Below are 25,270 nucleotides of genomic sequence, written 5' to 3' on the forward strand. Positions count from 1 at the left end.
TGTTGAAGACTCGTTTCGAATTTTTTGAAGAAACTTTTCCATAAATTGTGACATTTCCTCTTAAAAAGTATAACAATCAACGTATTTTTTCAGAAAACATGGGGTTCGCTTCTGCTTCTCGCGAAGAGAAGCTGAAAATGATGAAAACAAATAAAACCAGAAAAACAACAAAAAACTTGAACCGTTTGGCAAAAAGAAAGAAGTTGTCGAGAGAGATTCGCGATGGAATGTCAGATATCAAAGCTAGAAAATCTGCCGATTTGCGTCAGAGAGCTGTTAATGTAAATCAATATAAACATTTCATCATTTAAAAGAAATATTTTTAGATTGAAGACGATTTCATCTCCGATCGACAAACTCATTATGAAAATGAGGACGAAGAAGATTTGCCGCTAGATATGATGGATGCTGATATTGATTGGGAAAACAGTGCATTTGCTAATGCAAAGAGAAGACTTGACAGAAGTAAGAACTGATTTAGTAGGAAACCAAAAATAAATATTTCTTCAGAAAGAAATGGCAACGATGAGTCTGATAGTGATGAAGACAATGACATGGAACTTAAAAAAAGAAAATTTGCTGGTCAATTAGAAGAAGGACACGAAGAGCTTCTCCCGATTAAGTTGAAAGACGGAACACTTATTCGCCCAACAAGGGAAAAAGAAGTCGTGGAAGAAGAAGAAGATGATGAAAAAAGTGGTGATGAAGAAGGGGAAGAAGATGAACCACACAGAGAAGATTTTTCGCATCTTTCTGCGTCAGAACTCATTACAAAACGACGAGAATTGCTCCAAGAATTCAAAGACACAATCGCTTCGCATTGTAATATGCTTTTAGCTAATCCGCAAGTTAATGTAGGCTCAGAATTTTAATTATTTCACGAAAACTTTTACCTCCAGATTGTCCGTCTTCGAGATCTCTACAATCTATGCAACGGAGAAAAAATTCATTCACTAGTCCGCGAACCAGTTCAAAAACTTGCTCTTGCTAGTACTCTTCAAGTTCTACTCGACATTGTTCCGGGTTATGCGATTCGTGAACAAACTGCAGAAGAGAAGTCTCAAAAACAGAAAAAGGAAACTAGAAATCTTGTGAATTTCGAGGAATCTCTGCTCAGATATCATTTAAAGTATCTTCAATTGTGTGAGAAACTTTCTAATAGTAAGAAAAATATTTGTGTTTTGTGAAAAATTAATTTCGATTTCAGAATTGGTCGGAAAAGACAGGCATAATGACGAAAACACTTTCACATTCAAAATGGGAATTCTCTCCGTTAAAGTAGGATTTTATTAAAAAACAGATGAATTTTCTTGCACAGATTGCATAACTAGGCTTTAAAACACTACTGAATTCAGCATTAATTTTGCAATTTTCAGGCACTTGCTCGAATTGTGATCTCTGCCCCTCACTTCAACTATTCAACAAACATTATATCTAGTCTCGTCCGTCTCTCTCTTGCTAAAAATGAGACTGTTATTCGAGAAGTTTGTGAAGCGATCAAGACGGTTTTCAAAGAGGATATTCACCTCAGAATTACTCTTTTCACCGCTCGTTCCATTTCAACACTCGTGACGAAACGGAAAGGGAGAGTACCGCCAGAGCTTTTGAAGACACTTCTAAGTATGAACATCAACGAAGTCAAGGACGAGGACAAGAAGTCCGGGAAAGATGCTCTTATTGCGAAAAAATATCAGATCAAGAAGGAAAGAGCTAGTAAAACGGCGAAAAAGTATAAGAAGCAACTTGCAAGACTTGAAGCTGATTTATTAGAAGTGGAAGCAGAAGAATCTTTAACGAAGAAAATGAAGCACGCTACCGAAGCGATGAAATTCGCATTCCAGACTTATTTCTCTATCTTGAAACGTATGCCAACATCTGCACTCTTGGAACCAGTACTTGAAGGACTCAGCAAGTTTGCTCATCTATTAAGTATTGAGTTTTACGAGGATATTGTTTCAACTATGGAAAATATGGTTACAAATGACAACTTGAAAGCGTTGGATCAACTTCATTGTATCAATACTGTTTTTGTGATTTTATCTGGCGACGGACAGTTACTGAACATTGACCCTTCAAAATTCTACCGTCTTGCTTATCGTGTCTTGAATCATTTGCCTTTCGAAAAGAGACCGGAGCAACGGAAAAACCAAATCGTGATGGCTGCAAAAACGTTGGAGACTATGCTTGTGATTCGGAGAAAAGCTGTTCCACTCTCCAGAGTTGCCGCATTTGTCAAACGACTTTTATCCATCGCAACAGTTCTTGACGATTTCCCGGCGCTTTGTATCGTCGCTCTTGTTCGATTAATGTTTATTGTGAGTTGGTTATTTGAATTTTTTCAGACCAAACATCTTTTTTCACAGGCTCATCCGAAACTCTCCTCAATGATTGAAGACGAAGAAGGTGGTGCGCCAGGAATTTTCCGACAAGATATCGACGATCCGGATGTTGCTAACGCTCTTGCCACTGATGTCCGTGATGAGTTGTCTATGTTAGCTCGTCGGAGAAATGTGGAATTGTCTCGTTTCGCCAACAATATTTTATATGGTGTTCCATCGACTGGAATCTTCAAACTGAATCCTCAACTGTCGTCGTTGTAAGTTACAAATTTTTGTGATCTCATTCAATTCGAATTCATTCATTTACAGGAAGCCATGGATCTTGATGGGACAGCTCATGGAAAATGCTAAAGATGCTTATGATCGTGTTGACTCCAAATACTTGGATGAGCTTGAGAAGACTGCAAAGAAAAGGAACCAAACAGTGTCCCCGAAGAATATCAATTTCCACATTTCTAATTGGCTTGCTGTATCAAAATAGGCTTTCTTATCTTGTTCACCTTTCCGTTGTTTTTGTTATTATTTTTATTGTTCCCGTTCGCGTTGTTATTCTTGAATCTAAAAATTGTTATAAATTCCAAGTTAAATTAGTTACACATTCATCATAATTCATTATTATTATTAAGGTCAGCTTAAAATATGTGAAATAATAAGAATACGTTTTATTCAACAAGACCAGCTGCCACGGCTGTGGTAAAAACGGTGATAATCGGGAAAGTTTGTAATTCGGGCCTAAATAAGTAAAAGTTAAAATGATCTGTATATTATATACAGTAAATAACTCAGATAAAAATACAGTAAAGCGTTTTTAAATAGGGAAAGAAATGAAGGAAGTAGTAAAGCTCGATTGAGTATGAAAACATTCAGAAAGGAAAATGACGAAGAAAGTTCTCCGGAACAATGTAGGCCCCGAATTCAGTAGTTGACACGTAGTTTGTACCATTGATGGCTGTGAACTTCAATGCCATTCCATCTTGTGTCATATAATGTCTGACGAAAGTGAGAGTAGTGAAGATGTGTTCAATGCAAGATTCACGGTCCCACGGTTGAGTACGGTGGGTGTAGATGTTCTCGGTGTCGATTGACTTGATCTGGAAACGGATTTTGTTTGGGTGAAGAGAGAAACATGGAAAACCAGATAGATAAACTCACATCTCTCAAACAAAGTCGTTGTCTTTCTCCGACATAAACTGTCTTGACATTGGCTAAAAAGCAATGCATATACCAAGCCATTGTTCTATTCTTATCCCATCCACTCTCCAATGGTTTACTGATTGTTCGGAACTCAACTGGTGACCCGGCTGAAATTTTCGTTTTCACTTGTTCTCATTAATCTGTATTTTTACCTTCATTGAGACAGTCGATTTCAGCCGCATAATAAATACGAACATCCTCCTCACCCTCTTTCTTGAGACAAGCCTGAATCACAGCCTTCGTCTCGTGTGTCTTGGATGCAGCCACTCTGCTCGTTTGCTGCATGATTCAATGAGATGTATCATCATAACTTGAAACCACTTACCGGAAGAGTCATCAATTGCTCAAATTTAAGAGAGTAATACATGGCACGACGAAGTTTATCAGGAGTATCATTCTCTTTGTCTTCACAGAGAAAGATTACTCCTCGGTGACGAACTGCATAGAAACTGATATAGGTTGTGGAGTTTTTATTGATAGAAATGTTGCGGAGAAGTCCACGACGACAAACGAAATCGGATTGAATCATCTGAAAGTTTAGAGAAAATCTAGAGAAAACAGAGCTACGTTACCTCTTTCAATGGCATTGCAAATCTTGCCGTCTTCAGAATAAATGCAAGAATTCCTTCTAGTCTTTCACTTCCATGTTCATTCTCAAATTGACTGTAACCCTCTTCAAGACTCGCTCCAATTGCCATTGGATTCATGAACAATCGTTTGTGACGATGCTTGCCAAGTTCGATATTCCATCTGAAAAAAGGAAAAGATTACACTTTGTGAAAGACTCACTTTGTGAGTGACTCACCGATTCTCACAGCTTGTCCAGTAGTCACCCACAATTTCGGCATCGAATTTAATTTTCATGGTGTTCCTGAAAATATGACTGGTAAAATAAAAGGTTCGCTGAGACTAAAATCTAAAAATGTATATAATAAGTATCAATTTTAGAACAAGTACTTCTAAAATCTAGAAGAAGAATTGATCCAATAAGTTGCTGCTTGAGAAAAATTGATCGAATTCTTTCACAGAACTAAATTCGAAACTGTAAACAAGACGAAAAGAATATAAAGATGATAGATGGTTCTGGCTCCTAAACGATAAAAGTGTAAATGGTTGCACACAAGACAAAACGATTCTATGTGATTGCCTGCATTGATGGGATGGGGAAGGAAGAGGGTGGAGCGGAAAAAATAAATGGAACGAACTGTTTCTTTTTTCCCTCCATGTGCCACCGGAAAAGAAAAAATCAAATCGATTTGTTGAAAGTGTGGGAATGTGTTGGAGGGATGTTAACTGATAGGAAATACCATTAGAGACAATTTATTCATTTTGATATGAATGTACAAGGGTTTTGTAGTCTCAGTGTTATGAAAGTAAACTAGAGCCACTATACTATATTATGATGATAGTTCATTGAGTTGCATATTCCTACGAATATGTGACTGTTTGTGTGATAAATCGCTAATTGTATCCAAACTCTCTTTTTAGCTCATTCCATTTCTGGAAATGGATACTGTACTTCAACTTCTGAAATAAACTCAAAAACAAAAACAAACAAAAAAAAGAAATCAACATTTATCACAACTCGCTTTACAATTATCATTCATCCATTTCATGTGCTCCTTCAATTTACAATATCCGTGCAACGCCCACGTCCCACAATGCACATTTTGATCGTCACATCCCGGACGGCAGTACATTTTCTTCAACAACCGGATGTCCGCTCTTGTCAATTTGGCACGTTGACCTAGTTTCGGAGTGTTTTCTTGTGGATTTACCAGTGGAATCATTGTTGGTTTATTGGGATCCTTGGCACCAAGATAAGCATTATAGTGCATTATTGAGTCGTAAGCGTATTTTGTACCGTAAGAAGTATAGAGTTTGGCATCGGAAATGGCGAATGTGTCGTAGTGTTGGGGATCAATGTTGGACCAATCAATCTGAAAGATATTCAGAAGTGCTCAAGGGATCAGAAATTGCAGAAACTAACTTTAATATATTTATCTCTATCAAGTCTAAGATGCTGGTGACTGACTCCTAATGCATGCATTGTTTCGTGCATTGCAACACCACGGTTCTGCAATTTTTATTTGAATTGAATTTCTCGTTTCTCTCGGATTCTCAAAAAACTCACATCTCCACACTGGAAACTCAGATAGATTGGGTTGGCTGGATCTGTTCTTCCAACATATGATAGGCCGCAACTGGAATTTTCAGAGCGATGATTACAGTTTTCAAGAACATAAGAACTCACAAAGTAGTGCTGTCAACTTTCATATAATTCAAGTGATATCCTGTCGGTGTAGCGTTGTACTTGAAAAGAATACAAGTGTTGATTGAGATCTCGTGGAGAGCATCTCTGATGTCTTTTTTGTCCGATTCTTCTGAAAAAGATAAAAACTAGAAATTGTTCGTCGTGACATTCAGATAAAATACCTAACGAATCATCCAGAGTATACTGAATTGGCTTCCAAATATCCCATTTCTGCACTGGGTTCTCAGAGAAGAATACTCCGGATCTTGGAGCTCTTCCACCAGGAACTTCAGCTCCACGCCCTGCTTCTCCAAGTTCATTGAGCAAAAAGTTAGCCTGATGCTCCGTAAGCAACACATCTCTATCAAAAACTCCGTTGTCTGCTGGAACGATCTAAAACAAATAACGCTTTCGATGGTTAGACCAAAGTTGAGAGAACTCACGATATGAGATAAATTTGCTCTCTTGAGCATTGCCTGCTTTACTTGCTGAGTTCTATCAAAACGGAGATTCACTTTGTCATGAGCTGGTGCTCCTTTTCCACCGACAGCTTGATCGAATTGCAACATCTGGAGTTCCGAAATCCATGGTTTTCATAAACTCTCACACTTACCTTTGACATAAGTTCTTGCTTGGCCTGTGTATTTTGTGATGACTGCTGATCACACTTGAATGATCTACACGAGTTCTGAATCTCATTCCTTTGTTGAGAGCTGAGTTGTCCAAATTGTGACTGCAAGCTCTTGATGAATCCGACCAGTTCACTATTCAATCCAGCGAGTGGATCACGAATGTTCAACCTGGAAAAATTGGTTTTCCACTTCTTTTTCAAATCCATTTGAGAACTGACATTGGAACTCTCGGCAGAAGATCTCCAGCATTGTAGATGATGGTATTGATAATAGTTGGAACATCAGTGAACTGTGGAAGTTGTCCTTGTTGACATTTCGGATGTCCTGGGTATCTCCGGCAGAAATGTCTAGCCTTCGCACCCCACTCTGAAGCAGATGGACGTGGTCCACGGGAGATTCCCTGAATATGTCTATTTCAGTGTGTCAAGCCTCAATTTAGAGTGAAAAAACATTTTACATAAATGACTACTGAAATGAACTAACTTCAAGGTTAAACTTACCCTCAAATCTCCAATAACATCTGCATCATTCAACCCCATTTGTTGTCCAATATTTGCAGCAATATTTCCGATCAGTCCTCCAAGACCTCCCCCTCCCCCACGTGGTCCATCAGGTCCCACACCATCGAATCCTCCATCAAAACCTCTATCGAATCCTCCTGGACCTCTACCAAAGCCTCTTGGTCCACCTCCCCTGGGGCCATTTCCAAATCTTCCGTTTTGAAAACCTATAATCTTTTCTTCAATATTTACTGTAATTTCCTAAAACAAACCAGCTAAAAGTTCTGGAATAATTTGTGAAGAACAAAAAGGAAGGAAATAAAGTAAGAGTATCATGAAGAAGTGAAATTGGAAACTGTTTTTCATGAAACGAAGGGTTGGTTAATTGGTTATCACAAAGTAAAGATCATTGGAACATTGGCCAAACGGTTTGTTTTTTAATCAGATGAAAAAGAAATTGATGAAAAGTTAGAAGAGTAGAAGAAGACAGACAATAACGTCATTGATTTCATTCGAGAGATAGAAACTATAGTTCTAACTTCCTTTTCGTTTCATTTTCTGATTCTTTTTCGGTCACAGTCTTACAGCTTTGAATCTTTTTCCAAGTCCCTGTGAATTATTGCGCTGGCAAAGGTTTTTAAGAGTCATTTATTAACAAGATTCATTTCAGACAGTTATAAATTGCAGAAAAACGAATTAAAAAGTGACTGGATCCATTTTCTTCTCTGCCATTTGTTCAGCGTATTCCAAAATTGATTCCATCGAAGGGGCGAACACACCATCCGGGAAATCCACAGCCTCTTCAGAAGTGTCTACTTCACGCTTTTCAGCTGATTTCTCGAATTCACAGTTATCAGGAAAACGGTAGACATCCGATTCCTGAAGATTTCATAGATTGCATTTCAGAATTAAAATCTGAAAATTAGAAACTTACGATGAAGTTGCAGGCAACAATTGTGACGAAAACCAGAAGAATAAGGAGAGATAGTTTTGGAGAGAACATTTCTTGTTCGAAAAGAAATATAAAATGAAGAGAAGCGGAGCCGATGAAAAGACGGAATCCGTCTCTACGGATCACCATGGCTTTCACATTTTATACATGGATACAGAGACGTTGCATTCGGACTAATGATGTATGTATAATCGTTCCGAAAAACACATCATGCACATTTTATGAAAAATGAGAATGCAATGGATGCATTCATGTCTAAAACGTGCAATTGATTAAGGAAGCATGAAATAGATATTTTAATCTGAAAAAAAGATTGTGCATTGTCCGTCTGGAGAATTTTTATTTTCTCGGTAACAGCTTGTATCGTTGCAGTGGATCGCAGTTGTTCATTGCTCTTCAGTAATTCTTTCAGAATCTCGGTTGATTCAAATGGGTGATTCAATTTCGAACAGACAATAGTTCAAACATATTGAGGTTTTCTCTAAAAATGATCCGATGGGGATATTTATTTCAAAGGGAAGTTTGAGAACTTCTTAGTACAAATTTTTAATTTTACTTTTAATTGAAAACAAACCGTGTCATAACGCGATCAACAACCATCAGGCAAACACAATATCATATGTTTTTAAATGAACAAGACAGTTCCAATGCATTTTTGAGTGATCAATGAAATACTCGTCAGACAACATTCTGGAATCTTCTGAAATCTTTCCACTCGAGAGCTGTTTTCTATTTTGCGTCATTCCGTTCTCCGGGTTCACAAAACATTGTGTTCACGGGCCCGCCAACACTATATTTCGCAAGCGGTCACAAAACGAGAGAGCGTGCGTTTTGGAGAGAGTCTAGTCACATGAACACAATTTCTTATACCTCCCCGCCACTGCGAGGATGATTATCAAAAAGAAGAATTTGAGAGCATTTGACACTTTTTGAATTCAAACTAAACTGTAATGATGACCGAGGCCACTGTGACAACTTCAAGAGCATGGTTAGTTTGTTTTTATATAAATTTATATTCTAAAAATAAATTGTATTCGAAAAAAAAGTATTCTAAAAATAGTAAAATTGCGTGAATCCAAATTTTATTTTATTATCATTCTAATTCGAATTTCTACTCGCAAAAAAGCAACTAAATGGAAGACTGGGATTATTCTTGGTTTTTTTCCTGGTACTGAATGCAATGACGAGATGACGATATTCCAAAAACTTCAAGTACTTCGCTTCAGGTTACCCTACTTTTCGTGTCCATCGAAAAGTCAACGACTCGCTGAAGCTGAAGGACGCATCTTCTCTGCACTTGGTATTCGATATTTGGCTAGACTTATTCAGGTGAGAGTTTCATTTATTTTATTTAAATGTACAAGTTTCAAGATTAGAATATTACAGATTCCGTTCAAAAACACTGAAATCAGTACTGTAACTGTCAATTGTGAACAACCATCTCCAAAAACTGCATATCCAATTGTCTTGGTTCATGGATTCGGAGCAGGAGTTGCACTGTGGGGATCTGCTATCAAACGTCTTGCACAATTCCAGACAGTTCATGCTTTCGATTTACCAGGTAATCATTATTTTCTAGAGAAAGTTTAAAGAGCCGATATTACAGGATTCGGTCGTTCCTCTCGTCCAAAATTCTCAACTGATCCCGAGACTGCCGAGACGGAAATGATTGATTCAATTGAGCAATGGAGGGACAAAATGAATTTGGAGAAGATGAATCTAGTTGGTCACTCGTTCGGAGGATATCTTGCCACGTCATATGCTCTCAAGTATCCAGGAAGAGTCGAAAATCTCGTACTAGCCGATCCATGGGGCTTCAATGAAATGGATCCGGAAATAATGCCCAAACTAACAAGTCGACAGAAGAGCATCTTCTGGGTCGTTCAACAATTCAATCCATTGGCCGTTTTACGACTTGTGGGAGGATATGGACCAACTCTTATGAAACGTCTTCGACCTGATCTCGCATTGAAATATTCTGAAGATGTTTACGATTACATTTATTTGGCGAATTCGAAGAATCCAACTGGAGAAGTCGTTTTCAAGTGTTTGTCGGAGAATCTTGGATGGGCGAAACAGCCAATGAGTAAAAGGTAAACTTGAATTCTAAATAGAAAGCAAAATCAACTCAATTTTCAGATTCCATGCGTTAGACAACACAGTTCCTGTCACCTTCATTCACGGAGAACGCAGTTGGATTGATTGGAAAATGACAAGAACAATGTTTGGAGAGTTGGATCATGTGGAGTCTCATGTAAGCTTTTTTCGGACAAACGAATTCGAACTCCCGATATTTCAGGTAATGGAAAGTGCTGGACACCACGTTTACGCAGATGACGCCGACAAATTCGCGGAGCTCGTGATTGGATCCCTGAAAGAAGGAAAAACGAAGAAGGGTCCAACTGTAATAATTGCCGAAGACGACGTCGTGACTCCACTTTGAATAATTTTTCGTATTGCATCATGCTAAAGGCAATTGTAAAGACAAACAACACAATTTCATTTGAATAAATACTCACGGGTTATTCAAGTGATCTTATTTGAAAGAAGAATACAGGGGTATAGCTTGAACGTCGTTCAGAAACAAAACCTTCTGTAATTATATTCAAGTAAAAAAACACAGTGCGACAACTCATAAAATCCACCCGAGTCATGCGGTGACCCAGATAATCTTCAGTTCCTAATGCAGATTTCTACATTATCTTTATATTTTTCACTCTTCCTTGATTACATGCTCGTTTATCAGTCATCATCTCATTTCGTTGCTAAATCGGATAATGCGGATGTGGATCAGAAGTGAGAGAGACACTCATCCTGAAACGACGAAAACTCACTTAAATTTCCTGTTTTCATCGCCTGCTGCTCTTCAGATTTTCTGTTTTGCCTGTCTTGTCTTTCGTCACCAATCTATCTGAAATCGCTACTCGGCCAAATTAAATGGCGACGACGATATACATAATCAAGTGATTATGCATTCGGCTTAGATCGCATATAAATATGTGTGTTGTGAGTGTGGAATGTGTCTGGTGAACGGATGGATAGATGGATGAAAGCACCACGTTCGTTCCTGTCTCTCTCTTTTTTTCTGTTTTCACGAAACAGAATGTAACGACGTTAATCCCTTTTTATTGATAGTGAGACTAGGATTTCAGAATACAATAAGTGATAAAAAGAGAGATGAATACGATGTCTATTGTTCGGTTGAAAAACTATCATCTCTGGTTTGTGATGTCTGAAAATATTAGGTTAGATGGAAGAAATATCCCGGTCCTATAAAACTCAAGAATTATCTAGATAGACTGTTTTGAGTGCATCATTTGAAATTAACGAGAAAAACGCTTCTTCGAAACTAAAAGGTGTATTTCTCATTTTTGTGCATTCCTTTACCTGCAATTTTCTTCGAATCTATGAATACCAACAACTCGCTTGATATTTATGCTAGCGACTATAACATAAATAAGGTAGACATGCCAGAACAAATTTGAACTGAACAGTCTGGAAAATTTTATCTGTAGTTCGTATTTTCCACAAGAAACTGTCAATCCTGTATTCCTTTGAAACATTTGTTTTAGACCATCTTCTCTAACTTATTTTTGTTTCATTTTAAAATCTTTTACGAAATTCATCTTTCCCCATTTTCAGATTTTTCTCATCTTTCTCGGAAATGAGTGATCGAAGTATCAGCATTGAAGTAACACGAGCGGATCCTCGTGATCGGGTGAGTCATTTCTTTTTCGTTTTCTTCGAATATGTGTTCGACTTGTTTTTCAAGCAACTTAGATCTGATGGTAAAAGCTAAAAATATTAAAGTCAACCAAACATCATTTGATAGAGGAAATGTGATGATTTGATCTATTCCTTCAGAATGATGGAATGTTATTCGCTCATTCCAACTAGAAAATATTCATTCATGCACTTCTTGGGTCCTGATCTAGTTTTTTTTTCATATTCCAGTATTTTCTGTCGCGTTGACTTTCTAATGTATTCTTTTTGAGTGCCTCGTCTTATCTTTTTTTCACCCGCACTAAATTTTAGTGTTATTTAGTTCGTCTGGACACTTTCAGACAGAGTTAACTCTATGCTCCCAAAGTAAGGGTAAGCCCTTCATGTTTTCCCTAATCCATTATCCTATCCCTTTTGAAAAATAGGTGAGAGTCGCCGTCCCGTCCATGTAATCCTTTCATCGTGACAAGCTTTGTTGACGTAGGCAACAGATTCTCTGAAGATAAGTCGGTTTGGATAATCTGAATATTGCTGAAATTCTTCTCGTAGATTCATTTGGAGTAATCTTTGAGATTTTAAGTTAATAGGATGATGATCAGTTAATCGAAATCGAATTTCGGAGTTACTGACGCACATTTGTGAATCTCAACTTCAAATGGCTTCACTCATCAAATACTATAGTTCTGGAAATCGAAAACCCAAAAGTGTTTAGTCAGAAACCTCATCAGAAAAGATGTCAGAAAAGCATCGTAAACAGCTTTGAATTATGAATTAGTCTGAATGGGGATGGAATATGGAAAGAAGATATTGAAAAGGAAAGGAATAGAGTGGGGGTGTTGAAGCTGAGAGCTTTCTGGAAAGTAGATCAAAGTTGTTTGATGTGAGAATAGATTGAATAGGCAATTAAATCAAGTTGTTTTGAACGATCACGAGACTTATTTTCAATGAGATTGTGCACGATCCGTTGGGAAATCTTGTATTCAGAAGAAGTGAATGAGATGTTATTTGATATTATTCATATTATATTATATCGATTCTGCCGGTATTTGTAACATCTGCTCAGGTATAATCTGAAATCTCGAGAGTTGATCTGAAGTTAAGCTCTCGATCGCTTGAGCGGATTCCGTTGACTAAGAAGTTTGTGACGAAATAGGTCTCACCTGAAATAGGACAATCTGAATTCGAAATTTTCTCTGAGCCCTCTCTTCTACTTTTGCGACTTTCCAGGATTTTTGTTCAAAATACTAAAATACAAAATCCGAATGGAATCTAGAAGTATTTCAGTGTTAATATTCAGGCGAGATTAGCAGTTTTAAGATCAACAATCTGGCTTCCGATAGGGGAAATCTCTATCTCTCAGGCAACAATAGAATCTATTGTTACAACATGAATCCATATTCATGCCCTATGTTAATCTATCACCTCTTAATCTAGTCCTGTGATAGTGTGTCGTGTCAATGTGCCCCTTTCGGACTCCACCTCCCATCAATTATCCTCCGTCGAATTCATTCTCGTCTCGCTCCTCCCTCGCATAAACTCTCAAAGCATTTCGTGTAGTGAGGTGGATAATCCTTCGTAAGTCTCCATTCACTGATATCCAATCAGTCGTCGACAACACACTTACACATTCTCGTATTTTCTCCATCTTTGAATGGCCACCGGTTCCTCGGACCTACCGCCAAGACAAAAACCCCCACGTCTTGCTTTGAATCCGCGCAACTCGCTGGTTTCTCGAGTCAAAAATATGGTAAGTCTCGTTGTTCATCTTTCACAAAAATCTTTTCAATTCTCAAAAAAGGTTTTCTGGACTCTGTCTCATTCGAAAAACCAAACATAGTTGAGTCGGTGTACACATATCTCATCGTGTATTCCACGTGAGCAAAACTTTGAGAAGAGTCTGATAAACAGACATGGATCAAAAAGTTAGTTGGTTACATATGTAGAACATGTGATATCTTGAAAACTTTATGGTTGAAATTTGAAAAATTCAAGAGCAAGGATCTCAGTAAAACAGAGAGATCGAAGATGAGTTTAGTCATAGTTTTTGAAAGTGTCTCCATCTCAAAACATTTATTAAAATGTCAATTTCCAGTAGATACTTATTCAGGACTTTAGAACGATTTGTCTAAATATTAGATTCTGGTAGACATCTTTCACTTCCAGTAGGGATTGCCTTAAAGTTGACTTCAAATATATCCGGAGCTCAAATTTTAATCGGCCTTGAGAACAATGTCTAGACAAACCATCCTTTGGATTGAATGAGAAGACTTATTCAGTTTTGCCCCAAGAGTCTATAACAACCTGTAATCAATGAAAAGATCCTAACATCAGAAAGAAAAAGAAAATAATGGAAAATATGAAGAATTCCAAGTTTCCTATGGAACATTTATATAATCCTTGATCCTCCAAAACAATGACTCAATTTGAAACCATCCATAAATGAGGGATTTCTGAGTCTTACTCATCTCGCCTTGTCTCATTACTCTATCACAATGAATCATGTATGAAAATCCATTGGAAATCTGAAAATCAGCGAAATCACGAGAAAAACAGAATTGAATGGCTTCTATAGTCAGACTATATAATTCTATTCCAGACAAATACTAGATCTGACTTGTGAGACATCTGCGTCAATATCTGTCAGCACTTTTTGTTTAACTCATATCCATCGCTTTGGTATACTCGAGTTATTCATCTCTTTCCCAAAATAAGGATAATCCTGAAAGAGAGTTTGTTTTAGATTTGGCTTATATAGTATTAAGAAGATAATATGACAAAAACGGAGGCGTTTTCTCTATAAATATAAGCACCCAGTCCCTTTTTGGCCAGTTTTCTTTTCAGAATATATGTATATTTTCCCTTTCTCACTTCTTCTTTCGTCTGCCCACTTGCCTAGAAACAAGTCCTGAAAACCACATTCCCGGAACTTTCCATTAAGAATTCTCCTCTCATTTCCTAAGAAACTTATGAGGGTGGAATGAGAGAATCCAGGTCAAACGCTAGCTCAGAAGCTTCTTTTTCCACTTCTCCAGACTCATAAATTCTTCCATGTGATTCCGTGTAGAGTCTCATTCCTCTGAAAACGTTAACAACATTGTACAACATACATCGCACCTTTCTCAAATCAACTATTCATGTCACGAAACTTCCGTGAGGTCTCCTCATCCAAGTCCCGCCTTCTGATGGACACGCTTATAATCATCGCTCAGCTAGTTTTTCGTTAGTTTTCAGTCTTTAAAATGATAAATTTTCTAGGATTTTTTATCTGACGGAAATTGCATTTTTTCTATTTTCTTTTACCAATTTCCGTTTTTCTTCCAGACTCTCTCAACCGGATCTTCTCTCGACTCGGAGAATAGTCATCGCTCTAAAAATATTCCAATGATTTACCAAATGTACGAATCTCAATACGAAGATCTTCGTGGTACCATTTATGGTCCCAGCTCACCGGATTTCCATCCGGTACAAGCTTCGGAAACCCTTCGTTCTTCTCTTCATGGACTCGGTAAGTGTGATTAGATGAGATATTGTTTCAACATTTATCATAATTTCAGAAACCAAAGATCAGACTATCATCAACACTGTCCTCTATCATAACAACTTTCAACGTCAAAAGATCTTGGGAGCCTATGAGGACATGTATAGCAGAGTGAGTCGTCATCAGTGACGTTGTCGGCTATTTCATTTTTCTTTCATGAAACTGAAGTTACCTCAACTAGTCCATTATTTCTGTATTTCATTTTCAGAAACTGCTAGAAGACCTCGAAGAAGAATGCGGTGGTTTCTTCTTTGAGATGTGTCAAGCTCTCTTCAAACCAGCTCCGAATTATGACGCACAATGCGTCTATAAATCTCTCTCAAATCGTCACGGCGACCGTTCAGTTGCAATTGAAATCGCTTGTACTCGTTCACCACGTGTAAGTTTTGAATAAAGGGATTACAGTAGCCCCTCCTAAGCTAGAATCAAACTAAAAACAATGGTTTTCAGCAACTTCGCGCCCTTCGCGATACGTATCAAACGGATTATCGCAAATCTCTTGATAAGGATATCACAGTGAAGGTATTCTTTATCAAAATCTCCTAATCTGAAACTAACATTCAAGTGCTTCCAGGTGGAGGGTGTCGTCGGAAAAATGATAGGTCTCTTGCTCTGCAACAATCGGGAAGAGGGACTCGGAGTTCGTTTGAATGATGAGTTGGTCGACAAACATGTTAAAATATTGTTGACTACAACGATCGATGATATTGCAAAAAATGTGAACTTATTCGAGGAACTGTTCATCGGACATTCCTGGAAACATATTGGAGCAGTTTTGGATAAAGTGGATGAGTCAAGGAAAGATATGCAAGATATTGAGACAGTCATTCGACGAAACAAGAACATTCATTCCGAGATTCGTTTGATTCTTGCAACAATCGGTTAGTTAGGACTAATATAAATTGAACATTTTTCATTCTTATTATTTTCAGCTCGTGTATCACGAAACATCCAAATCTATTTCGCTGAAAAACTCCGAGCAGCAATGACCGCCGAACGTGTTGACCAGTCAACAATCATCAGAATCTGCGTCAGTCGCAGTGAGGTAGACCACTCCTTTCCTCTCTCAGTATCTTTACTTTTGTTTTCAGATTGACTTGCAAGACATCTCACTTGAATACAAACGCAAGTACCAGCGACCATTGGAACACGACATCTGTCAAACAACTTCTGGAGAGTACACACGAATGATTTGTACTCTTCTCAGCGGATTCAATAATATGGAGAACAGCTTTGCACCTACCCCGGAATCAATTGAATAATTTTATTATTTTCTTCATTTGTTTTGACTCATTATATCATTTTGTCTTCAATGATCTCCCTCCTCAATCATAACTTTAAAAACATATTCATCAAACACTAATAATTTATTAAAAAATATATTTGGAACAAAAAGAAAGAGATCATTCTTTTAATCTTCTACACGAATGTCCGTTCATACTTTTGATCATTGAATTTTTAAAGTTGAAAATCGAATAAATAAAGGATTCCGAGTAATTTGCTCTTGTCTATTTGGCCGGCGAAACTTGGCTAGCAGTTGAAGGTTTTTTCTGTGCACGGATGAGAGCTTCTTGGGTCGTTGAGAAGACAAGACGTCCGTCTCTCGTCCAGAGTTTTCCTTCGATGAGACTGCGTCCACCACCAGCAATTGTCGAATGATTCTCGTAGAGAAGCCAGTCATCCACACGGAAATTGTCAGTGTGCATCCAGATTGAATGATCCAGAGTTAGAGCCATCGATGGGATAAAGCCACGCCTGGAAAAAAGAAGTATACGGGGTTCCCTGTTTCTAGATTAAAGCGAGTCTGATTTACATAGGGAATATGGAAAATATTTACTTTGAGTGTGGTCTCAACGCAGTTTCAATCATCGTCGCATCCGAAATGTAGGCGGCAGCAGCCATATGAAGACGTGGATCATCTCCAATATTCTCATTCGCTTTGATCCACACATATGATCGGTAGGCATCGGTTGGATGTCCGTGTCCCGCACTGTGATTGTCGTCCTTCTTCAGACAGAGATACGAGTCAATGTCGACAGGACGGAACTAAAAATCAGAGAGTTAGAACGTTAGGACTTCACTTTGTCTCCTGCAAAAAAGATTATTGAGAATCATGAAACTTACCGAGAAGATTCTGAAGAATGCAGGTGGAATCTCCTTCTGTTTGAATCCAATCATTGCCAGAGCTGCTGGTGGAATGTTTGCATTCTTCTTGATTCTTTCGAATGTGTCTGAAAGATCTTCCAAACTATCCGGAGCTGGAACTTCGGGCATTGGTAATTGATGAACGATCGAATCGACTTCTGGCTAAAATTAATTGATTATATCTCGCTGAGAATTGGTTCAAATTTACTCTATGGAAAGAGATCTGAACAGTGAAAATGGCCTCTCCATCCTGCAACGCCTTCACCAAACGAGTGCAGAAACTCCGCCCATCACGGATACGATCAACTTGATACAAAATTGGACGATCCACGTTTCCACTTTGAACGAAATAGCTGTGAAGACTATTCGGAACAAAACCAACATCAACAGTTGCAGTGGCAGCTGAAAGTGCTTGACCGATAACCTGTCCTCCGTAGACAACTGGAAGTGAGTTACGTCCTTTCAGCAAGTGACGAGCTCTGAAAATGAGAATGATATATGTAACTTTTGGGAATGAGATAAAGTGTTTTAGAATATAGCATTTTCCGATGTTTTGTGTCTACTTGAAACACCAATTCTTGCTCATTAAAAAAAGAAAACTTACAAATACAAATTCTTGTCAACCCGCTCCAAATTGAGGAAAGTATCAATGAGTCCAGCACGAATGTCTTCGGCTCTCGACGTCATGTCAATGTGGGTCACATTGAGAAGAGACGGATAGTGTGGCAAACCGTTTTGATCGTCCATTTCCATAGATCTCTGGAATTGAGAGTAAGGAGATTGAGTGAGGGAACTTCTTGTTTTTTTGAGAGGGTGCAACGTGGCAAAACGTGTAAGCACGTAAGCTATTTGGCAGCGAATGGTGAGGTGGAGTGGGTGACCGGGTCAATCACTTTTTCAAGTTCTGCTTGGGAGAACCCAAGTTTTGTGTATATGACCGGGTTAATGTCATTGACAGAAAAGACAGTTCTAGTCAGCGGAACGCAGCTAAAACCCGGATCTTAAATGCAAATTACCATGGATGATATAAACTAAAATCGCGGATTTGAACAAAATTTATTAGAAAACTACTTGTTTCTGCAAAACCCATAATTGGGGTTATGGAAGGAAATTTTGAACACTCTAAATGGATTATTCTACTTGGAAAAAAGAAGGCATCCTGATAATCTTATGAACCAAGCCAACTTCCGGAATAAGCAAAAAATGAAATTGAAACACACTTTCTTCACTTTATAAAACGGAAACATTGAGGATAATTTGGCCAAGATTCTCTCAAGATTAACCCAGAAAATGGAGAGTGAAGAGGCTACAAAGATAGAGAAAAAAGTAAGGGAAAGCGGAGGGAACAAGTGAACATTGACTCACCGACGGCTGCGAACTGACATGCTGTGGCCGGTGCGCAAAATGGCTCTGCACAACTGGAGTTGTGTTTGTATGTGTTGAGGAGGACATTCCCGTTGTGTTCACACTTTCGAAACGTTTTTGTTGTTGAATGGTGAGACGACGGGCTGTCTGAAAATATGAAATCATAGAAAAATTGTGGGAAAATAGAGGAGAAGATCTGCAAAAATATAGAGAAGAACACTAGCGATTTCTATCATTTTCATCTTCATTTCAATTCTTTTTTGCTTTTTCTTTTTGTCTTCAGACCTAGAGAAGAAAAAAGAAAAAAGATGTGATGAGAAGAGGCGAAAAGGGGATGTCTCTTCACTGAGGAAGGACGAAATGGTTAGAGACTTGGAGACGCAGAAATTGATGGTAAAAAGGCTCGAAACACGACGGATTAGCATGGAGAAAAGCGGGGTGGCTGGGTGGATGAAATGAAGGAAAGAGAAAGGAAAGACGGAAACATTCAAGTGTTTTGATTTGGATTTCTTGGAAAAAAAGACATGGTTGAAAAATTAGATGGATAGATTAAGTGGGGGATTATGTGGGGTTGACAGGGGCACAGGAAGTTTTTGTTGGAGAAGAAATGAAGAGATCTGGTATGATGAAGCATCGTGTATGTTTTTAATAAGATCGTTCGGATTTTCTGAATCAATTTCCTATCAAAATCTACTTTTAGAGGGAATTCGATGAATTTTGTTGAGTTTGTGAGTTTAAGCTTCCTAACTGGAACATTTAACAGCATTGAGTTTTGAAAACTTCTGACTGAAAAGAGGAGGCACTCATAGAACCCACAACTGGGATTATTTTTGAGTTTTTTATATTTTATCTCAATTTCCGCTGAACTTTTGGTTGTATCCCGTAATCCTATTTATTCAATACATCTCGAGTTCTCTCTGACGCACATTGCTTCATAGAAAGTTATTCTGCTGAAAATGGGGGTGTCACAAGTATTCTAACGTTTGAAGTGTACGAGAAGAACGCGGAAAAGAGATTTTGAAGAGGGAGACTGTTGACATTACAATAAACTATGCAAATTTCGGAAAGTTTGGTTTATGTGACATTTGAAACATACTTTTATGAGGGAAAGAAAACAGAAAACTTGTGATTTGTAGGTGAATGTTCGGAATAGAACTTAATATCCAGACTTTTGCTACTGTAATTTTCAAAACAGGGAATAAGAAACAAAAGAAAAACTTTGCAAAAAAGAAAAAGTTCCAGAAATAAACATGACAACTTTTCCCAAGAATTCCCTGAGCAACGAAACGCTCTAGCCTACTATTTTGTTCTGCAGAGCAAAAAAAACGAACTTCTCTAGCAAACAATTGGTTGGTGAGCTGAGGAGAAGAGCATGCTTCGTTGAGCAGAACAGAAAAAGAATCAAAAGTGTATACGGGTGGAGACTCTAGGAGGCATTAATTAGATTTGATAGAGGGTGGAATAGGAAAGAATCTTGGAAAGGAGTCACGCGATGGAAAAGGGAAAAATGGGGAAATAAGGTGGAAAAAAGAGGGGAAATGGGATCATGGACACTTGCTTCTATTCGGGGTTAAAGGGGATGGTTCAAAAAAGTGGCACTGTCACAAAATATATTCGTTTTTTTGGAAAATCATCAGAACACATTCAGACTCGGAACATGGCTACGCCGTCTAAAAACTGCAAACACTTGAAACTAGCAACTACTTGGAAGACGAGAACATTTCTCACCAGAGGCAGTTTCAAGTGTTTTCCAGTCTCTTACATGTCTCACATGTCTTCCATAACCACTTTATCTAACTCTTCTCCTCCCACACTAAAAAATTGGACTCACCGTGGAAATAGTCTGTCGAGCTATCCTGCATCCGACTAACATCTTCTTCTTTTTCTCTTCTCGAAGCACCTAGTAGTAGTAGATATAAACTTGCAGATGCTGACAATAAATACTAGTTTTTGAGGAGCGAAAACAGATACTCAAGAGTTGAGACACTGGACAAAACGTGGAGTTTTAGACGACAAAAGTGTTTTTTCCTACGGAACAACTGACCAACAGAGACTACACGTTATGTGTGTAGTATAGGAGGGAGTATTTGGAAATGGCGCAATTCTGTGAAAGGGAAAAGACTATGGCTACACATTGTAGGTCTATGAAGGGGCTTTGTTTCATTTTTCACCAGCAAAATTTTTGAGAGTTTTGAGCGTGCAAAAAGAAAAAAGAAGAAAAAGCAGAAGAAATTTGTTTGTAAGATGATACAAGGAGTTGTTACAAAGTGTAGCTTGAGAATAAACTCACGGAATGATTGAAAATTGTTTTGAAATGAAACAAAAACTTATACACGAATACAAAGTATTCATTTCAGAACACGTGCAGACCAGAAAGTCCGCAATGAAATTTAATGGTTTGGATGCTTGTATCCCCACAAGATGGGGCATGGGGGTTGAATTTTTAATGCGTGTGACCTCGGGATTTTTCATCATTCTTTTTTTCGCGTGTTTTTTGACCTTCGAATATTTAAATAATTCGGTTTTCCAAATTTCATTTTATTGTTTTCGCCGACGTGGAATGTCTGCGGAGCAGTTTTAAGGACCCCTCCGGCAATCGGCAGAAGAATTTGTGCAAAGAAAGTCACTGAAGGCAAATTATTGAACGATCTATCCACTTGAATTTGATTTTATTTCCTTATGAACTGTGAATATTTTTTCTGTCAGCAATAAAAATTGGTGTTCACATAGATTTCTATTACTGGGCACACATAGGATGAAATTTTGGGAGTAAAAAAACATTTCTTCGAGGATTTAGAATCAGTGCGCTGAATGGTGAACAAAGTTTACATAACCTGTGTGATTCTTGTGGGGGACCACTTTACACCACTCTCTTAGGCTTAGGTTTCTTAGAAACCCGTAAAAGAATTGACAAAAACGGTTATTAATATGTTTGTCAACTTTTTCTGAATTTCTATGAAAACTTTTTTTCCCAACTTCCTTAGCGCCGGGAGGAACACCTTACGTGCTCAGAATTCCTTCTTGAGGGAAGAATTAATTTTTTACGAGCTACCAAATTGTGAAAAAGTCTGTTTTCCAACCTACCACTGAAATTTTGACAACAATTTTACGAAAAAAATTTTCCTCCGCTTTTTCCCGACTCATCACTAGTAGATTCACTACCCTCCCCAAATTTTCCTTAAAAAGCCACAAGAAATCTGAACATGTATGGAGGAGACTGTGTTTAATTATACAGTGTATGGACGCCCTGAAGCATGCTTTCATACATGGCCGAAAATCCTGTAGGGGAAAAATCAAAATTTTTTACGAGCTGCAGAAATTGAAATGTTTCCATCTACTAACCTTTTTTTGGTCCTCAATCTGATAAAGAGGAATATAAAGTGAAAAATGTAATTGAAACTTTTTTCCTCCACTTTTTCCCGACCTAATTCCACCTTGCCCCCAAAACTCCTAAAAACTCCGACCTATACTACATGATTTGGAGCACCTATGTATGCTCTCTAAAACAGCAACGCCCTAGAGCTTGCTCTGACTCTGCCCCTAGGCTCTGCACCTTGGAAGTAGTGATTACCTCAAAACAGCAACGCCCTAGAGCTTGCTCTGACTCCGCCCCTTGGTTCAGCACCTTAGAAGTAGCGATTACCTTAAAACAGGGACACCCTGGAGCTTGCTCTGACTCCGCCCCTTGGCTCAGCACCTTAGAAGTAGCGATTACCTCAAAACAGCAACGCCCTAGAGCTTGCTCTGACTCCGCCCCTTGGCTCAGCACCTTAGAAGTAGTGATTACCTTAAAACAGGGACACCCTGGAGCTTGCTCTGACTCCGCCCCTTCGCTCAGCACCTTAGAAGTAGCGATTACCTTAAAACAGGGACACCCTGGAGCTTGCTCTGACTCCGCCCCTTGGCTCAGCACCTTAGAAGTAGCGATTACCTTAAAACAGGGACACCCTGGAGCTTGCTCTGACTCCGCCCCTTGGCTCAGCACCTTAGAAGTAGCGATTACCTTAAAACAGCTCTGGCCCCGTATTTATGCTCAAAGCAGAGCCGGGATACTGCTTTTACGAATCCACTAGAAAAAGGTGAATGAATACATGCTCACGTACCTAAAAGTTAAATTTTCAGAAATTAAAATCGCGTGGAGTTATATTAACCATAAAATCCGATAATTAGCGTGTTCACTTGGAGAAGTGGATAACACCACAGGTAGTTGGCGTGCGGACCGCATGCGGATTCAGTCCCATTTTCCGTCCACATAGAGTCCGCAGCGGAAATTTGGTCCGCTGCGGACTGTATATGGACGCAGCGTGGACTTCGGGAAAAGAAGTGGAAGTGGGCTCCAGGCGTCCGCGCGCGGACCGTACATGGGCGCGCTGGCCGCGGCCGCGGCATGCAGCAGCTCTTCCGAACCTCTCGGACTTCTCTCGGATAACGATAATTTTTTAATCATTTATGGAGCGTTTACGTTTCTTTCCCTATTTTTTCGAAAGTTTCGCTTTTCTTTATGTTTTTCTCTATTGAAATTTCTCTTAATTAAATTGTTCGTGAAAAATTCTCTCATTTTACTGTGAATGATCAGAAAAATATTGTGTTTTCAGTCAGTCCGATGTTCCCAAAAAGAGAACAAGCAGCGACAGCTAATATGGAATCAATTCATCGCTTTTCTCAAAGGTTTGTAATAGTATTCAGCATTTTCTATTAAAAATAAACTTCTTTCAGTGAGGTAATTCGATAAAATCGACCACTTCCCAAGCACAACACTGTAGTTTTCCGGAGGGAGGAACCCATTTTCGAAAGTAAGTTAACGGAACAATTATATTTTATTCCGCAATTAATTGATTTTCTTTTCAGAAATACGAAGGGAAAACAGAAGCCGACGACTGAAAACTGCTTCTACGACAATTGATTTTCGATGGATTTCAAGGGCAAGACTGCCGGACAAACTTCTGTTTTCTAAGTCTAATTTGCTGTGTTTTCTTCTTATTTTTATCATTTTTAATGTTCCTTCTATCTTTCTTCTAATAAAATAGTAATTTTATCTCAATTCTTCTTTGTTAAATGACAATCTCAACCAGAAAAAAGTAGGGAGAGGGCTGGCAGTTTACGTCCGCGCGCGGACTCAAAACGGACCGTATACGGACCACATACAATCCTCTGCGAATTCGTGCTGAGTCCACGCGCGGCCCATATATCGTCCATATTGCGTCCGTGGCGGACTACCTGTGACGGATGATTGTGAAACACAACATCCGGGGTTCGGTTCCTACTGAGTAAAAAAGTGTTTTGTGGGCAATCGAATTAGCAAAAAAAATCAACCCCTACGCCCCCAGGAAATCAACCCCCATGCCCCAAATTGTGGGGATACGGGCGCGTTAATGGTTTTTGTCGTTACAGTTTTTAAAAAACATTTAAAGGTATCATTAAAACTATTTGTGCCAAGAAATAAATACGGATTCCATCACAAATTGCTCATATATGGGAAATAAAAATCAGGCGTAACATAGAAAATTTATAAAATTGAGCATTCTCTCTGTTTGATCACTATATTCTAGTCCTCGTGGAAATGTTATACCAATTTTCAGTTTTCTTTCACGTTACATTACTTTCATCAGTTTTTTTGACGTACTGCCAGTTTAGACAAACATATCTACTATCATCGACTGGGAATGTCTGTCCTGTATTGAAAATCACACATGGATCTCTGAATGTCATGAGATTTGCTTACAATTAGATTGATCGAATCCATTCAATGTTTCAAGATTATTGAGACAGAAAATACTGAATCTAACCAACAGATGTTTTGAATCATTTCTTCAGAGTGAGACTAAACTATGCTTTGTTTATTGGATATTGTGATCTTAATGGATTTCCGGTTCTCTTGATCTTCAGATCTTCAATAGAATTCTACAAAAAAAACCCAGGATTGGTTTTGTTAGTTTATAAAATTTTTGCTCCGCTAATCAATTCAGAATGCTTCCGGTAATTACCTAGAGCACATGTCGGAGAACACGTAACATAATTCCTTTTTATGAAACGGGCACGTCAAGTCATCTGTGTAAAATATGCGAAATTATAATACATTTTCAGAAACACGTTCCTATTGCATATTTGGAAGTCTTCCTATAAGCGCGATTGAGAAAAGAAACAGTAAAGGTTCTTCCCCAGGTACGGTTTTTCAATACTTATTAAAAACACCAAATTGACTACTATACTTATTTCAGACTTGTGGAGATTCAGTAGTTTGGTGATCCAATAAAAAACTAACAGCAACTTTTGAACATTTATGAACTGATCCTTTCAATTCCTACAATAATACTTTTTGCATCCCTACACATCAATTACAATCTGACAGATCGTAGAGGTCATCAGGTCGTAGAGTCCAAACCATCGAGATTTAGCAGACAAACTTCAATTTAAAGCAAAACATGACGTCTTCGCATTTAACGACATGACCTTTCTTGACATGACCCACAAATCCTCCCCTTTTCAGCTTCCGAAGATCACCAAAATGCCCGCGTGGTGGCACAATAAACGCTCTTCTCAAAAGACAACGTGTGTTTGTCTTCTGTGATCTCCTCTATCCTCATTTCATCAACACGTTTGAAGAGGACCCAGATATTCGAAATTTGTT

At 38.4% G+C, this 25,270-nt stretch overlaps 7 protein-coding genes across 7 annotated transcripts; 3 read left to right on the top strand and 4 right to left on the bottom strand.

Annotated features, from left to right (window-relative positions):
* Positions 1 to 98: 98 nt before the first annotated feature.
* On the top strand, positions 99 to 2,820 carry GCK72_019332 (uncharacterized protein; the record flags this gene model as incomplete). The annotated part of the gene is made up of 8 exons (XM_053732980.1): positions 99 to 281; positions 327 to 465; positions 511 to 854; positions 900 to 1,161; positions 1,208 to 1,278; positions 1,377 to 2,315; positions 2,364 to 2,596; positions 2,649 to 2,820. 8 exons carry the CDS (start codon positions 99 to 101, stop codon positions 2,818 to 2,820), a joined length of 2,343 nt encoding a protein of 780 aa, XP_053581893.1.
* Positions 2,821 to 3,202: 382 nt separating this feature from the next.
* On the bottom strand, positions 3,203 to 4,397 carry GCK72_019333 (uncharacterized protein; the record flags this gene model as incomplete). The annotated part of the gene is made up of 6 exons (XM_003115652.2): positions 3,203 to 3,430; positions 3,492 to 3,640; positions 3,686 to 3,812; positions 3,859 to 4,062; positions 4,106 to 4,283; positions 4,339 to 4,397. 6 exons carry the CDS (start codon positions 4,395 to 4,397, stop codon positions 3,203 to 3,205), a joined length of 945 nt encoding a protein of 314 aa, XP_003115700.2.
* Positions 4,398 to 5,101: 704 nt separating this feature from the next.
* On the bottom strand, positions 5,102 to 7,255 carry GCK72_019334 (uncharacterized protein; the record flags this gene model as incomplete). Its single annotated transcript, XM_053732981.1, has 10 exons — positions 5,102 to 5,473; positions 5,524 to 5,610; positions 5,668 to 5,737; positions 5,788 to 5,917; positions 5,970 to 6,180; positions 6,231 to 6,356; positions 6,401 to 6,587; positions 6,638 to 6,819; positions 6,920 to 7,146; positions 7,192 to 7,255. 10 exons carry the CDS (start codon positions 7,253 to 7,255, stop codon positions 5,102 to 5,104), a joined length of 1,656 nt encoding a protein of 551 aa, XP_053581894.1.
* A 360-nt stretch (positions 7,256 to 7,615) lies between these two features.
* Positions 7,616 to 7,922, bottom strand: GCK72_019335 (uncharacterized protein; the record flags this gene model as incomplete). Its single annotated transcript, XM_003115692.2, has 2 exons — positions 7,616 to 7,798; positions 7,854 to 7,922. 2 exons carry the CDS (start codon positions 7,920 to 7,922, stop codon positions 7,616 to 7,618), a joined length of 252 nt encoding a protein of 83 aa, XP_003115740.2.
* Positions 7,923 to 9,059: 1,137 nt separating this feature from the next.
* Positions 9,060 to 10,314, top strand: GCK72_019336 (uncharacterized protein; the record flags this gene model as incomplete). Its single annotated transcript, XM_003115793.2, has 5 exons — positions 9,060 to 9,200; positions 9,258 to 9,432; positions 9,478 to 9,964; positions 10,011 to 10,125; positions 10,171 to 10,314. 5 exons carry the CDS (start codon positions 9,060 to 9,062, stop codon positions 10,312 to 10,314), a joined length of 1,062 nt encoding a protein of 353 aa, XP_003115841.1.
* A 288-nt stretch (positions 10,315 to 10,602) lies between these two features.
* Positions 10,603 to 16,394, top strand: GCK72_019337 (uncharacterized protein; the record flags this gene model as incomplete). The annotated part of the gene is made up of 9 exons (XM_003115338.2): positions 10,603 to 10,667; positions 11,514 to 11,589; positions 14,916 to 15,099; positions 15,149 to 15,243; positions 15,341 to 15,511; positions 15,583 to 15,654; positions 15,707 to 16,013; positions 16,065 to 16,177; positions 16,224 to 16,394. 9 exons carry the CDS (start codon positions 10,603 to 10,605, stop codon positions 16,392 to 16,394), a joined length of 1,254 nt encoding a protein of 417 aa, XP_003115386.2.
* A 246-nt stretch (positions 16,395 to 16,640) lies between these two features.
* Positions 16,641 to 20,515, bottom strand: GCK72_019338 (uncharacterized protein; the record flags this gene model as incomplete). The annotated part of the gene is made up of 7 exons (XM_003115772.2): positions 16,641 to 16,887; positions 16,970 to 17,178; positions 17,257 to 17,439; positions 17,486 to 17,756; positions 17,882 to 18,036; positions 18,643 to 18,789; positions 20,474 to 20,515. The coding sequence occupies 7 exons, from the start codon at positions 20,513 to 20,515 to the stop codon at positions 16,641 to 16,643; spliced, it is 1,254 nt and encodes a 417-aa protein (XP_003115820.2).
* Positions 20,516 to 25,270: the final 4,755 nt, after the last annotated feature.

This window comes from Caenorhabditis remanei, chromosome V, assembly GCF_010183535.1.
Source record: "Caenorhabditis remanei strain PX506 chromosome V, whole genome shotgun sequence".
NCBI lineage: Eukaryota > Metazoa > Nematoda > Chromadorea > Rhabditida > Rhabditidae > Caenorhabditis > Caenorhabditis remanei.